Source organism: Aspergillus neoniger (assembly GCF_003184625.1).
Source record: "Aspergillus neoniger CBS 115656 unplaced genomic scaffold BO87scaffold_6, whole genome shotgun sequence".
Taxonomy (NCBI): Eukaryota; Fungi; Ascomycota; class Eurotiomycetes; order Eurotiales; family Aspergillaceae; genus Aspergillus; species Aspergillus neoniger.
Genome location: NW_020291134.1, coordinates 687673 through 702614, shown reverse-complemented (window position 1 = coordinate 702614; position 14942 = coordinate 687673). Strand labels below are relative to the sequence as shown.

Sequence of the window (14942 nt, the reverse complement as noted above, 5' to 3'; positions counted from 1 at the left end):
ATCAATGTGTGACTGAACAAGTCTAGAGCATTTCATTTCTTTCCTAGGAACTGGGCAATATATTATGCTTATCATGCACATCTGATCACTTCTTTTCCGGCTATGTAAAATCACAGCCTATCATGTTTTGGGGTGAATGGCAATCAGAGTACGGCAGTATTGAATTCCACTTGCATTGCTTTTAAACACAGCGTATATGCCTCTACAACACCATCCGGGATTCGGCCGTGTCATGCTCAGGATACTAATTGGCATTACTATCGATATTCACGAGTCATGGCGTGACATGTTCGTGCATATAGGAAGTAATATTAAGGGCCACTGAAATGACATGACTTGGATCGACGTGAAGAGGGACACCCCATCCACAGTTGCCAGACTTATGCGTTATCAAAACGCCAAGAATGTCAGTAGCTACGCCATCTCAAATCGCTTACTGTTGTTATCCTCGGCCGACTATAAGTCGAGCTAGCCTCGGTTGGCAGTATCAATTCCGCTATCAGTGTTTCCCCGCACACAGATGAGGGGTATGATTCAACATTCCCGTCGTCGTAACCGAGAGACTAAGTGCTTCAACACACAGTCGGGATAGAATTCCGCAATTCAGTAACGAGGAAGTAAAAAGCCTCATCAATCCGTCCAGAATTCCACGAACCAGATTGCAATCTATCGGTTGCGTCTCGTTCCTGACTTCAAACATATCTCAGCATGCAGTTACCCGCCGACTCAATGAGTAGCAACAATACGAGCAAGCCATGGTTGCCTCGAGCCGCAGCCCCAGAAATCATATTTTATAACGCCAATGTTGTGGATGTGGAAGCCGGCGACATTATTCCTGATGCTGTTGTTCATATAAAGAATGGGCGTATCGTGGAAGTATCGACTGGCGATGTAGCGACTCCTCCCGATGCAGTGAATTTAAACGGACAGTATATCTGCCCCGGCTTAATCGACTGCCATGTGCATATTACGGCAACTCCGGGCTCTCCATCTCTAAAGGATATGTTTTCTGCCAGTCCGAATACCATCGCCTATCGATCCACCTTTGCCGCACGCGAGATGCTTCTCCGAGGATTTACCACGGTCCGCGATACCGGTGGTGCCGACTATTCCCTCCGCGAAGCCATTGAAGAAGGCTTGGTTGCAGGTCCACGGCTATTCATTGCTGGCAAAGCACTCTCGCAAACGGGTGGACACGGCGATTTGCGAGCCAATTATCAGGGGTCCGAGTATAAATGCTGTGGCGGTCACAGCCCGGCACTGGCACGGGTATGCAATGGTGTCCCAGAGTGCTTGGAGGCTGCCCGCGACGAGCTCAGGCAAGGAGCCAACTTCTTGAAAATTATGTGCGGTGGTGGCGTAGCAACACCGTCAGATGCACTTGATATGCTGCAGTTTACTGCGGAAGAGATTCGCGCGATCACAACAACAGCGAAGCAGTCCAAGACCTATGTCACGGCACATGCCTACACTGTGGATGCTATTCGTCATGCTGTTGATAATGGTGTTCGAGGTATCGAGCATGGTAATTTCATCGACGAGGAAACTGCGTCGTATTGTGCAGAATTGGGCGTTGTCTTTACTCCAACGTTGGTTACCTATTATGGCATGTCCAAGCCACCCTTTGACAAGTTCCTGGATGATTTCAGCCAGGCGAAGAATCGACAAGTTCTGGATAGTGGTCTAGAAGCTTTGTCAATCTTGCACAAGGCAGGGGCAATGATATGCTATGGTTCCGACCTCTTGGCTGGCCTGCATCCTTTACAGAACCAAGAGTTTTCGATTAGGTCCAGCGTTCTAAGCGCGAAGGACATTTTGAAATCTGCAACTGTGAATGCAGCGCGGTATTTGGGAATGGAAGGCCAACTCGGGTGCATAAGAGAGGGCAGTATTGCGGACATGCTAATCCTGACATCTAATCCTTTGGAAGACATTACCATCCTTGATCGCATACAGCATCATCTCGTGGCTATTCTCAAGGATGGGCGTATTGTTTCCAAGAATGCAGACTGGCTGTCGGTTGATCCTCTGTACAATACCTGCCGTAGTTAGAATCGGTAAACAAAGCTTGCTTCACATCGAATGGCTAATTATGATTGCCCAAAACAATACAATGGAGCTCCCTATCATAATTTAAATTTGTATTCCCGGCTATTACTGTGCATGCGACCTTAGACGTACGCGCAAGGGGAGTTAAATTATGATAGAGCATTTCTCTGGGGTGCCCAAAAGGCTGCTTATTCAATATTATATCATCTTTGGAGCAAACCATAATTTTCTGAATATAATGCTTATTTTCTTTGCGCTTTTACTGTTTCGAAGTTTCGTGGATATAGACTGCAGAGGATGCCTCGTTCGATGATGGACTTGTCGGTTGAAGTAATTCTGAATATCGCAAGCCGTTTTGGGTCTTCTTGTAACATTTACAGTCATGGTAGTCATTTTTGGGACAGAGATAAGTTATAATGGTTTCAGATTTGAAATTATAGTTAAAGTCCGACTGGCATTTCACCTTCCTTCACTCTTCTGTAACCCTCAAAACATACTTCACAGCACTAGCCTTCCCAGCCTTAAGTTATTCAGAGCGGTTTCTACACCCTCCAGACCACCCGGGGTTACTTCATGGGGATGAGGCTTGAGCCAACCCTCACTGAGGCCCCTGCTAATCATTCGCGACCACACATAAGCGAAATCCTTGTCTTCCCCGTGGCTACTTCCAACGTTGCTGAACTCAACCCGTATCGTGCTGAACAAATGTTTGGGAGCCTCCGGCGTAACGAGTGACACTGCGCCCGATGTCTGGTCCAGGACCTTCTCAACCACCTGGAAGCTCGATGCTTCGCTGACCGCGTCTAGTGCATATTGAAGACTTTCACCAGCGGGGATGGCATCCTGTATTCTCTGTACGATCGCAGATTCGCCGTCCCGGTAGTCAATGACGACATCACCCTTTTCACTGTTCATCAAACTCCGAGCATAATCCATACCCCTTCCAGCGACGCCGATGATAGGATGGATGTCTGCTTTCTGTAACAGTTTGATCGCAAATGATCCGACAGCTGTCGCAGCACCATAGACAAGAACTCCTCCTGCAGGCTTGGTGGCCCAAGATTTGTTTCCGAGCCATGGTTCAGGTAGGCCCAAGCGTGCAAACAGTGCGATTGAGGCGGTCAATGCTGCCAAGGGGACCGTAGCTGCTTCCTCGAATGAAATATGTGGTGGGATGTGAAAAGTAGCGTGCACATTCCCAATGGCGTATTCTGCGAAGCTCCCATGCGGTGTCATATAATCGTGGAAGGCAGCCACACGGTCTCCGACTCTGAACACGGAGACGTTTTTGCCAACCTCGTGTACATAGCCAGCGATATCGTCGCCCGTGTTTTTCCCGTCAAATGCGTCCATCCAGTCAGGGAATTTCCAGTCCTTGGGGTTTGTGCCGCTAACGACGACTTTGATCAGAGCCTCGTCCGGTCCGGGTTTGGGAATAGGCACGGAGTGAATCTTAACCTCCATGGGCCCATTCTTGCGAAATACAAGTGCTTCCTTCATTTTGATAGTTGCTAGTAGCAGAAATGAACAGTGGGATGGATGAACAAGGTGACAGAGAAAATAGTGATTGGAAAAGTCAGGGATTGGTGAGGGGTTTTCGAAGGAACATGGCCCAATTTATATATCTTTGGTCTACAACTAAACCATAACTGCCGCTGTGATATCTGCGAGCAAAAAGGCTCCTGATGTATGCTTGGTCATCATTTCCATCATCTCAAGTCAAAATTATCTTCTTTCGACTTCTTTTGAGCGGAAATAGGCCATGTTGTCGAATGATAATGGAGAGAAGGGCAGGCGATTCTTCCGACTAAGCTGCCGAGATCCACAGACCCACACTACACGCTAACCATAAGAAGAAGCATTCGGTGCCAAGACTTGCTAATCCTGGGGATTCGCCAAATCTCAACCGCCTCACAACCACATGACCCTGTCTCGGCTTCTCTGCCTGGTTCTGTCACTCCCGCCATGCTAGCTCCTCCGCCTTCCGCCGTACTGCAGTAGGTGCAAAATGAAAGTAAACAGCCGCTCAGTATGTCAGAACTGTCGGCAAAGGAAATATTCGGTGAGTCGCCGATGCCGACCCGGTCAAATCTCTTGTACTACTCAACTCAAATATTCTGCGACAAGGATTCGCTAATGTGAAATCCTTAGTGCGACGGAAAGCGTCCTTCCTGTTCTCAATGCATAGCAACCAAGAGAGACTACCCGGGATATGAAGAGGTGACTTTTCTACCACCCAAGACTTCTGGGAAACAGATTATCTCTTCTGGACCACCGGAAAGCCCTATATCACGTGAGGCGTCGCTATCACTTTCCGGATCGTCTACCGGGTGTCTCATACTAAATCTTTCGGCTTTTCGATTGTCGACAGATGAAGAATTCTTTGCTTTAGTAACGGAGTATTTTACTCCCGACTATAACAGCCAGGAGCGATCTGGCCGCCCCAAACAGCACCTCTCAACCCTGTGTAGCCCCTGGTTGGAGACCGTCCCTCTGCTTCTGGACACAAGCAGAAGTACAACCCTTCTGTCAGTGTCGCTCCGCACCTTAGGCTATTCAATTATAGCCAAGGGAAATGCGGACCCTAGACGCAGTCAATGGGACCTCTGTCGCGCTGAGTCATATACGAAAGCTGTGCATTCTTTGAGTAGTAAAATCGCTGAAGATGACGGTGGTTGCAATGAATCCGCTGCTGCTATTATGTGCTTATGTCTGGCTGAGGTAGGCAAATCTTTCATTCCGGTCGGCCAGAGTAAGACTTGTTATTGACACCTGCAAGTGGTTAGTACTCACATCCCGTGAGGGCTGGATCGCTCATATCAGAGGCATCGGCCGGATGATGGAAATGTGTGGACCAGAGTCATTTACTGGACCGATCGCGCACCAGCTCTTTATCGGGTTCCGGCCCCTAGTTGTACGCATGCCACATCCTTCCCAAACTCGTATTCTATCCATCAAGACTAATATACAAGTAGATACTGGAGGCGTGCATCTCCCGCCAAGACACGTTCCTTTCTTCGGTCGAGTGGCAGACAATACCTTTCGCATTTCATGAACCATCGCCATTGCAAACGCTATTGAGCCACGGTTCTATCCTACCATCTATCTTAGGAAGAGTCCAGACTACAGATTCCCTCCCCCTCAACGAGAGGGGACCCCTGTGTGAAGGAGTCATTGCGGAGTTGATAAATACTCTGCAGGAGCTTGACAAGTGGGAACGGTCTCTGCAAGCTACGATAAATGGCCCTCTGTGTTGGCCAATAACATCATGCCCATCCTCGCCAAGGTCTATTAGCGCGGTAGCGGGGTCTCTGTGGTTCTACAGCCTCCCAGTCGCCACAGCAATGACACATTTGTGGGCCTTTCGTGCAGTGTCCTTCAGTCAGATAGCACACCTGTTGTCATCAAATCCGGCGCTTTTCACGGACGCAATACGTATCTGCCTTAACGTATCTGGAATTGAGAATTGTCATCAGCAAACAGTTGCCTTCCATAGAATGGTTTGCCAAAGCATGCTCTATTTCAAGCAGGGCACGTTGAGATATTACGGTGCAGCTTCTGTCACGCTGCCGCTTAGAGTGACACAGATGGCCATATGCCTGCTTCATGCGGGAGTGTGATATTCGAATATCAAGCTGGGGTCATGGAATGCTTTTACCGGACGGGCTGCGTATCATGGCGAACATTCCAGCTCAAAACGGGTTGCGCACCACTCTTGCGGAGGTGACCTTGCTCCCATGGCTTGCCTGCGGCAACTGCCGTGCCGCTGTATGCACGAACCACCAGGAGGTTAGGTGAAGAAGTCAGAAATTTTTACACCAGTCCCATTGGGAAGCTGATGCCCTCTAAAATATGTTGGAGAGGTGTCCCGACTTCGGCCATAATGACTAGAAAGGCCGATATCGGCGAGAGACTCGCCGATGACAGGAAATGCCCACATCGCTATAAGGCGCTGGAAGCTGAAATGTCAACTATTATGATGCCACAGTGCCTGCAGTCGAGCGGCGGAGACGAGGAAGGGGGCCTCCAGCCATAAGGAAGGTGGTAGCTCAGCCTCGCGATTTACCCGATTCGGGAGACCGGAGGTAAGCGGAATATTTTGTATTGTATCTCAAAGTTCGTAGAGATTAACTTGAACGGCCCGTTAGTCTTGGTACTTTGGGATTGACTTATTATCGGTCACTAAACTAATGCCAGTACAATCACGTGGATTACCCAATGAGCTGTTGGCTCGAGGGCGATCAAGATAGATGTGGAGAACTGTGCAAAGCTGATAGGTGGCCCGTGTCAGGGGTGAAGGAACTACTAAGGCTTTGGGAGCGGGGTTAAGAGCAGTCGGTCGATTTATGGCGGCAGACTGGTTGGTAGTTCGTGTCAAGGTACAAAGGTGCCCTCTAGTCCGAGGTCTGGAAATTAACATCCCCTCTCCCCCCCAGCACCGAGCCGTGTATTAGGCCCTCCTCAACCGAAATCGTGTCCATTCGAGGGCAATCGCTGAATGCAGAGCTTAACTGACCCAACATAATCCATCGTACCAGGCATTTTGAACAATGGAATCCCGTGAAAGCGCCCGTGAGCTCGTTAGGAGCATTGCTAGGGGCCGTGGTTATCTGAGTGAGGAAATACTGGAACGGATGGACCAGGATACCCGTCGAGAGGTCGAGGAAGCCATGCTGAAAAAAGACGAGATGATAGGGTCTTCTGTGTTGACGTATGAATTTTGAATCCTTACCCTCAGCACTCTCATAATGGAAGGAAATTGCTGATCTGACTGGCATCAAAGATTAGCCAAAGATGTCTATAATAGCAGTGCTCGGTTTGTATTCGAGCTGTTACAGAATGCCGATGATAACAGTTACTCTAAGGCCAAATCCCGTTCGGAAGCACCCTATGTTTCATTTCGCGTCTACCCGCGACAAATTGTTTTTGATTGTAATGAGGATGGCTTCACGCCAGAGGATCTGATCGCCATCTGCAATATCGGAAAGAGTTCAAAGACTAGTGTCCAAGGATATATTGGAGAAAAAGACATTGGGTTTAAGTCGGTATTCATGGTCGCGTGGAAAGTTCTCATCCAGTCGGGAGAACTTTCATTCTATTTACAGCACAGGATTGGCGACTCGGGGATGGGCATGATTTCACCCATCTGGCAGGAAAGAGAAGAGGAGTTGCCAAATGACATAACTCGAATTACGCTGTTCTTGCACGAGACAGGCCCAGAAGAAATCCTTGCCAAACAACGCGAGACGACCCGCCAGCAGTTCCAAGAGCTTCAGGCGACCTTCCTTCTGTTTAAGAAAAACATTGAAAAAATCGACGTTGCCTTCTATGATGATGAAAGTAAGGAAACGTGTAGTATGCTCTACTCACTGGAATACCTGTGCAAGTCTCGGGGTAAACTCGTGGACGAAAAAAGGGAGAACGGTCATATTCACGTGGATACTCGACACTACCATATCACCAAAATCACGTTGGACAAACTTCCCGTAAGCGAGAACAGAAAGTGCCCGGAGGCTTCTACAAAGTCAGACGTCGTTCTCGCATTCCCATTGACTGCAACCTCTATTCCTATCATTGAAGAACAGCTACTTTATGCTTTTCTCCCGATACGAAAAATGGGGCTTCCAGTGAGACACTCCGGCTAAACATCCAAGGGCATCACTAATTTGCTCCAGTTTTTGATCCATGCAGATTTTCATACCGACGCCAGCAGACAGGACATACCTCTGTCTTCAACCCGGAATACCACTTTACTCAGTTATGTAGGCCTGGTGCTTGCTACAGCAGTGCAGGAATTTTGCCAACACCCAACCTTACAGTATCAATGGATGAGATACCTCCCAAGACGCGATGAGCTCTCCAGCGGTTCATTTTCGCAAGAACTGAGTGCCAAAATCCATGCTCACCTAAATATGTCTGATGTTCTTTGGACAAGAACTCATAGCGCACTGCACCCTATCATACGTACGCGAAGACTACCTTCTAGTATGCTCGATAGCAATGGAAATCCTCTGTTGCCAGACTTGAAGCCCGAACAGTATCTCTCCCCTAAGTATCGTCCAAGAGACTTGAAATTGTTGATGGGGTACGGCCTTGTTTATTTGAGCAATTATGGGTTCCTGGAAAGGGTTCGCCAGGATCTTAGCCGCGACGACTCACTGATAAGATCATTCAGCGTTGATGATGATTGGCATTCGCGTGTGGCTAGGGTCCTGATGTCAGCCTACCAGGAAAGGCCCAAATCGGTGTCTGCGCTTGCTATTATCTCCCTGACTAACGGCGAATGGAGATCTTCAACCTCCATAAAGACCCATCGCATCTACCATTCTCACTGTAACGGTTACCTCATCCCCGAAGTGAACATGCCTTTGGTAGACCCGCAAGCTGAGAAGAACCCCGACCGAGAAAGACTGTTCAGTCAACTTGGTGTTAAGAATCCGAAGGTATCTCGGGTTCGAGACGCTGTTATCCGTACCAGTTACAACAAAACGGTTGACCTCGACGAGTCTCGAGCACAGCTGGAATTTCTCTACCTTACGGCCCATCTTGACCGCCGAATTGATTCTGCGCATTTCTACAGCGACATGGATCTCATAGACCAGCAGAACAGATACCGGGAGCCGGATTCACATACCTTTTACTTTCCTGGAAAGGACTTGTACAGTGCCGAGCAACTACTCACGCCGACGAAACATTACGGGACCGGGAAGAGTTCAAGGCCGGGCGTTTACATCCTACATAGTCGCTATATGGAACCCATCCCTATAAAGCCAATTGGGGAACGCCGGACATGGATGACGTGGTTGTCGGAGTCACTGCAAGTCCGCAACACCATTCCAATTACAGATTCCAACCGGTTGAGCCCAGAGTGTACCTTCATAGCCGAGCATCATCCTGAGAAATTTGTAGGGTTCTTGGTCAAGAACTGGAAATTCGATTCTGCTCTCCTGGGAAAACGCAAACTGATTGATGAGTTGTTGAAACTTAAGGTTGTCTGTGAGAGTGGATCAAGCTATTCTCTGGGCGAGACATATATCCCGGTTCCTGAGATTTCATACCTCAGAAAATTTCTTCGGGATGAAGATGATTTCCCATGGCTTAAAACGGATAGTTCCTGGCTTCCTGAACTGAACGATATGGCTAAAGCATTGGGTTTCGGCTATCCAAAATCTCAGTTGGAAGCCTACCTGCGAGCTCTACAGTCTATCAAGGAATCTAGTGATGGTAACCATACAACACCCGATGAGATCGAGCGTGTCTACGGTCTGTATGCACGCATCCAGGCTCAGTACAGTGAGTCCTCAACACCAGACTCTTATCGTTCAATTCTTCGGTATAGTATAAGTGCATTCGAGGGGTTTTCGATATGTTGATTGTCTACTTAGGACTGCTTTCGCTTCTCAAAACCTCATTCACGTACCAAACATGGATGATGAAGGAGGGCCGTACGCAGACAATTGCTTGTGGGAAGCGCCCCAATCCGTGGAATGCAAAATCCCTCTAAGACGGAAGTACAACGACGTGAAGCATGGAAATTGTCTTGCCAAGCTCTTTCAAAACACGCTAGGTATACCAAACGTTGGGTTGAACGACTTACTGAACGAGCTGCAATCCTTATCTGTAGAGGGCTGCGACAATATCGACAGAATCTTAATCATGTACAGAGAAATAGATAAGTGCCGCCCGAAGATGACCAAGGAGACTACAGAAAAAGTCCGGTAAGTCATCTATATCGCGGCCCGATGGCAGTGAAACTTACAGCTTCTAGGCGGCGCTTCGAACTTAGGAAACTTATTTATAGTAACGGGAAAGCCACGGGTGGTTGGCATAGTTCATCGCAATGTTTGTGGTCGACTGTCACCAATACCAGAGGGATCGTAACGCTCAAAGACCTCTACAAAGACCTACAAGACTTCTTTGTCGAGCTAATAGGTGTTCAGACATTGACAGCGGAAATGGTGTACAGCAAGCTTCTTGAGCAGGGACGCGCGATGACACCTATCAACGAGATCAAAGATACCATCTGGCTTCTGAACTCGTACCTACAGAGTGAGGAAGATCCTCCTAGCTCAACTAGCCTACTCGAAAGTAGAGTGTTCCCAGTGAGATATCGCAACGGTGTCGTAGAGCTGCGCAGCTCTACAGTTGACTTCACCATATCTGACCGAAAACATCTGTCACAATATTTCTTCGACAAAGCCCTGTTTCTTGACTTTAGTACTGAAGAGGTATTGCAGCTAGAGTCTTTCATCGAATGGGCTAAAATTGAGACACGCTATATCTCGTCTTGCGTGAAGGAGATTTCCTCTTATACGGGCGACTCTTACAGGTCGCTGACGTCTCCAGATCGAAAGATATCTCAGAAGGCTTACGGGCTACTGCGGTGAGCTCCATCGATGAAATTGCAAGAACGTGCAAACCCATTAACATCAGTACCAGAATTGCCGTACATTATAAGAGCCCACGACTAGCGGACGGAGAGCGGGCGTTTTACGACTTACTGAAGAACATCGATGTTCGCGAAACCGATGGGATCACCTCTAAACTACATCTACAGCAGGATGGGAAGGGAATCAAAGCGAAAGTCTCGGAGGGCGAGATACATATCGAAGAAATAACGGATGGGCTGCACATCTATGTGCCGTGGGATGCGAAAGCCCAGTACATCTGCTTCCTGGACAGAATACACAAAGATCTCTTAGAGTGGATTCTGACGGAGCCGTCTACGGCAATATTTAAACCGTACAGCGAGAAGGCACTAACTCTAATGAAAACTATTCTACAGGCGCCGGTGGAGCTTGTTTCTGTTATCCTAGATAGGGCTGGTGTAGTCTCCATTGAGACACCGGAGGACTTGTCCGGTGTCGATGTTGACGCTTCCAATCCTACGGACCAGACCTCTGTTGAGAACAGCCATGCTATACGAGGGTCAAGTTCCCGCAGCAACAGCATATCAGCCTCCGATGCAAATGATACAATTGCGAATGAGCTATCTGATGATGGACATGAGGCCCAAGACCTGGGTGAGCAATAATCCACAGAATCACGCACCTACCCGCTTCAGATGGACCCTGATCTCAAGGAATCCTTCGCTGCCGACTTCGACCTCCAGAAACGGAGTAGGTCTGGCACATTGCATGCAGACACCGCATACTTCGATTTCCTTGACTCGTCGTGAACGCCGCCAGGGGAAATCCATTCCCAAGTCAGGGTCCATTTAACAGGGAATCCCTCAGTCGAGCACTGACTGTTCGGCTGGTTGACGACGATAACCCTGTCTGTTTTCGCACCTTCCACATTGCGAAAGAGACATTGAAATCGCCGCGACAGGAGAGCTATTTGTAAATGGCTATATATAGACTTCGAAAAATCGTCTCGCCTAGATTTAGACCTTGCCGCTTTCACTAATGAAGCTCCATATCATAAATATCAGCAGCGGCCAAACGCTTGCGAAGATAAACTCTTTCGTAGTAAAGACATTCTCATTGTATTCTCTGCTTTCATTGTATGACAATCCTATCGTTTTGCTTACGCCTTTATTTCGGATATCATCCACACCGTCGCCCCAACGAACCCATTTATCATCTATGCTACCTTTGAGATAGGCAACCCAGGCTCAAGACCCCAATACCTCACGACTAGGTATACACCGTTAACTTTCTGTATGAAAATTGATCATATCACTATTCCCATACCTCTGTGTTCCCGTTGAAACCAAGAAATGAGTACTAAAAGTTCTGGGTAACAGGGACTTTGGCGAGCCCAGAACTAGAGTAGCGGAGTTCAGTCTAAGCCTGGGGCGTGACTACATAAACCGCCATAAACCAATTAATAAAGAAGCTAAGATAGAACTCGTTAGCTCCGATGGCAGTAGTACAAATTAGGAAGTAATTTAAACTTACACTGTCTGTTCGCTCAAAGAATTATTACGGGGACAGATGGCGTTGTGGCTAAAACTCGGTCTTTCTTTTTTTTGCAATGCGCGACGAGGACCTGGTGAACGTATGTCCTGGCGCAGTCTGTTTTGTTCGGTCAACAATTATCCCAAGCACAAGCACGCTACAACTTACCAATTCCTTCCCATGCCTGACAGCATAGTAGCTTCCTCTCGCGTCCGCCGCCCTGATGGCTGTAGCGAGAAGACATTCTCGTAGGGATACTGCGCTGACAGTCGATGTGGCGCTTGCACTGATGGGCTCCAACACAGCAAAATGGGTGTCATCTACACGTTTTAAGAACCATGTCTGTCGATAGGTGGTATAAAACCCGAATCGGCAATAGTGATCATCCATATAGCGCGCGAGTTGGCCTATATGTCCAATAGCATTAGTGAAGGTACTAATTGGAACGCCCCGGATGCACTTGAAGATTTACCGAGTTTGTCAGCCAAGAACTCATCCCAGGTTTGCTTTTCGTGGGGCTTAAATGCCCAGTAGGTCTTAATTTCGGCCAGTGAACGGATATGGTGCTTTTTGTTCTCAACCACGACAATATCTGGGAAAAGTGTCGTTCCTCGACCTGCAACGCGACTACTCTTCTCTCCCTCGTCGTCCTTCTTCCGGTGCACTCCCCATTGGGAATCGCCAAAGGAGACACCCAACCTCAGCAATTTGACGATGTCACCCACGGGGTGCAAGACGTTCTGAACAAAACGTCCCTGCACCCCGATCTCGTTCGCGACACCAAAGCTTTCACTGGGAACAATAGGGGTGAAGTCATGAACTTTCCCACAAAATGGAGCAACCAGGCTCTTGACCTCATCCGCGAAGTTGGTCCAACTGACGATCTGCTCGGGTCTTAAGAGGTATTCGGAGCCCCCCACCCTCCCCGTCCGATATTTCTCCTCATTGATGAGCTCGGGGAGCGGGGTCCAAATGCAACGCCGGTGCGAATGTGGGAGTAGAAGGAATGCCATCTTTTCGATTGGGCGACAAAAAGCCTCTATCTTTACCTGAACGGGTGTAGGAGGTGATAGAAGGCGGTTGCGGCAATCCCAAAGTCAACACAGAGAGTAAGTTACTATGGCCGTTGTTTCCCAAGGACAATTCTACTCATATGCGAATATCCAGTCCTATGATTGGCGTGCAAACGAGTATTCACTGCACGTAAAATTTCTATTCTTCCTTTTTCATTCTATGATCAATGTATTCCTTGCTCAGCTACCTCTGGTAAAAAACGAGCAGCCGATGTTACATAACTCTCAAATATTGAGTGTTAAGCATCTCCACTTGATAAGCTGAAACAATGTCTTATCTAGCAATGATAATGAACAGAATATCATGCTAACTACAGTACCAATTATTTTCTGATGCAGGCATCGGGTGATGTATAGCCGCTTCTAAGAGGTACGCGATAAAGATGGCATGCAGTCATGCTTACTGGTTGGCTTTATAGTTGTCCTTCTACACATGCTGAATTTCCGATTATAGAACGGTACGGCGCTATGACAGTATATATATATAAGCTTGCTAAAGTACGAGGCGTTTATCGCCCACCTGATGTTCCATGGTTCAAATATCGCAGCGTGTACTAATTTGATCACGATACTCATCTTTCAGCCTTATCAGGCGTATAGGTTACAGTCACGTATTGAAAGCATTCTAATAATGTCAGGTGACAAAGTATTGATAAATTATGAAACAACCTATGGATGATGATGTATCTGTAATGATCATGGTAGAGTGTCATAGTCAATGAAGGCGGGTGGTGACTCACATACGAACACCGAAGAGTTTCCACGAGCCCTCGTCCATCAGCTGGCGGTAAGCTCCAAGTTCAGGTGGAACAACGGTTTTAGCTTGCTGTGCCCGGACCTTGGGCCTGTCAGCTACAGTCTCCTCCGTAGGAATTTGCTTGTAGATTCTCATGTATCCATTTACTGGCGGAGTGATTGTAGAGCCCACTTGCTGTACCTTGAGCTGAATGCAAGCGTATCATGGCCCACTACACCGAGGATCGTCTTGTTCGCTGCCCTGAAACCCATGCTTCTCCTTCTGACGCAGAACGCGCCATCGCTTTTCGAGTTCAATGACGACGTCTAGGCTGACTTCTTCCTGTCCGAACCAGCGAGGTGACATGATGGCTTCACATTAAGGGACTTATTTAAGAATAAAAAAAAAGGGATGATAGAGGCATATTCACTGTTGTGATAATAACAGGCGGGGCCTTAGAGTTTATAGTTATCATTATTACATTATATGTTGCCGCTTAAATGCCGATGTAGAACAATGCTTCTTTGAGGATAGGTCAAGCTTCACTACCAACAATTAACAAGTATTGATTGACTGTCTCGTTATGCTGGCAGGTGAATGGTCCTTCCTTGTATGTGCTGCGAAAACCAGCCTGCAATTCCGGGTCCGTCATGTATGCCGCGAGATGACCTATACTCCTATTAAGCTGCACTACCTGTATTGACATATAAATAGTACCCACTCACCTCAATCATGTAAAGCTATATCGTCTCTTAACGGAGATTACAATATAGTTGTCGGTTAATGTTGAGGCAGTCATCCATGTAGGCTTGGTCATGTGGTTAGTGCTCGGGCCGCCACAACAAGCACCTCATGGCGTTCGTGATCTTTTACCTTCTAAGGTAGGCAGCAGGATGTGGCATGAGCAAGGGCCAGTGTGAACGAGGCCTGGTTGGTGTGGCGGTAGCGCCTCCCTTATTATCAGGCCTGCCTAAAAACGGATGCCCTGGAGTAGATTATGCGCCCATAAAAAGAGTTGCATTCGTAACATTCATACTGCAAAGCTAGTCCCCAATATTCTAATTCTGTACAGCGGATGACTTTCTACCACAGAACTACCTGCAGGTTTTGTCAGGGACATGGCATGGCGAGTTACGGACCATGGTCAACACCATGGTTTGTCATAAATGAACGTCTTGTACA

At 47.8% G+C, this 14942-nt stretch overlaps 6 protein-coding genes across 6 annotated transcripts; 3 read left to right on the top strand and 3 right to left on the bottom strand.

Annotated features, from left to right (window-relative positions):
- Positions 1–578: 578 nt before the first annotated feature.
- On the top strand, positions 579–2052 carry BO87DRAFT_352768 (amidohydrolase; the record flags this gene model as incomplete). The annotated part of the gene is made up of 1 exon (XM_025621206.1): positions 579–2052. The coding sequence occupies exon 1, from the start codon at positions 709–711 to the stop codon at positions 2050–2052; it is 1344 nt and encodes a 447-aa protein (XP_025482960.1). The 5' UTR covers positions 579–708.
- Positions 2053–2496: 444 nt separating this feature from the next.
- Positions 2497–3794, bottom strand: BO87DRAFT_373847 (zinc-binding alcohol dehydrogenase family protein). The gene has a single exon (XM_025622650.1). It carries the CDS (start codon positions 3547–3549, stop codon positions 2548–2550), a length of 1002 nt encoding a protein of 333 aa, XP_025482959.1. The 5' UTR covers positions 3550–3794; the 3' UTR covers positions 2497–2547.
- Positions 3795–4041: 247 nt separating this feature from the next.
- Positions 4042–6035, top strand: BO87DRAFT_352764 (Zn(II)2Cys6 transcription factor domain-containing protein). The gene is made up of 4 exons (XM_025621205.1): positions 4042–4111; positions 4201–4770; positions 4829–4963; positions 5025–6035. Exons 1-4 carry the CDS (start codon positions 4058–4060, stop codon positions 5667–5669), a joined length of 1404 nt encoding a protein of 467 aa, XP_025482958.1. The 5' UTR covers positions 4042–4057; the 3' UTR covers positions 5670–6035.
- A 473-nt stretch (positions 6036–6508) lies between these two features.
- Positions 6509–11259, top strand: BO87DRAFT_328453 (uncharacterized protein). Its single transcript, XM_025620219.1, has 6 exons — positions 6509–6760; positions 6833–7535; positions 7725–9382; positions 9435–9767; positions 9818–10432; positions 10489–11259. Exons 1-6 carry the CDS (start codon positions 6600–6602, stop codon positions 11081–11083), a joined length of 4065 nt encoding a protein of 1354 aa, XP_025482957.1. The 5' UTR covers positions 6509–6599; the 3' UTR covers positions 11084–11259.
- Positions 11260–11999: 740 nt separating this feature from the next.
- On the bottom strand, positions 12000–12964 carry BO87DRAFT_423095 (uncharacterized protein; the record flags this gene model as incomplete). The annotated part of the gene is made up of 3 exons (XM_025627151.1): positions 12000–12068; positions 12120–12358; positions 12424–12964. The coding sequence occupies 3 exons, from the start codon at positions 12962–12964 to the stop codon at positions 12000–12002; spliced, it is 849 nt and encodes a 282-aa protein (XP_025482956.1).
- A 796-nt stretch (positions 12965–13760) lies between these two features.
- Positions 13761–14126, bottom strand: BO87DRAFT_423094 (uncharacterized protein; the record flags this gene model as incomplete). Its single annotated transcript, XM_025627150.1, has 2 exons — positions 13761–13927; positions 13994–14126. The coding sequence occupies 2 exons, from the start codon at positions 14124–14126 to the stop codon at positions 13761–13763; spliced, it is 300 nt and encodes a 99-aa protein (XP_025482955.1).
- Between the last annotated feature and the right edge of the window lie 816 nt (positions 14127–14942).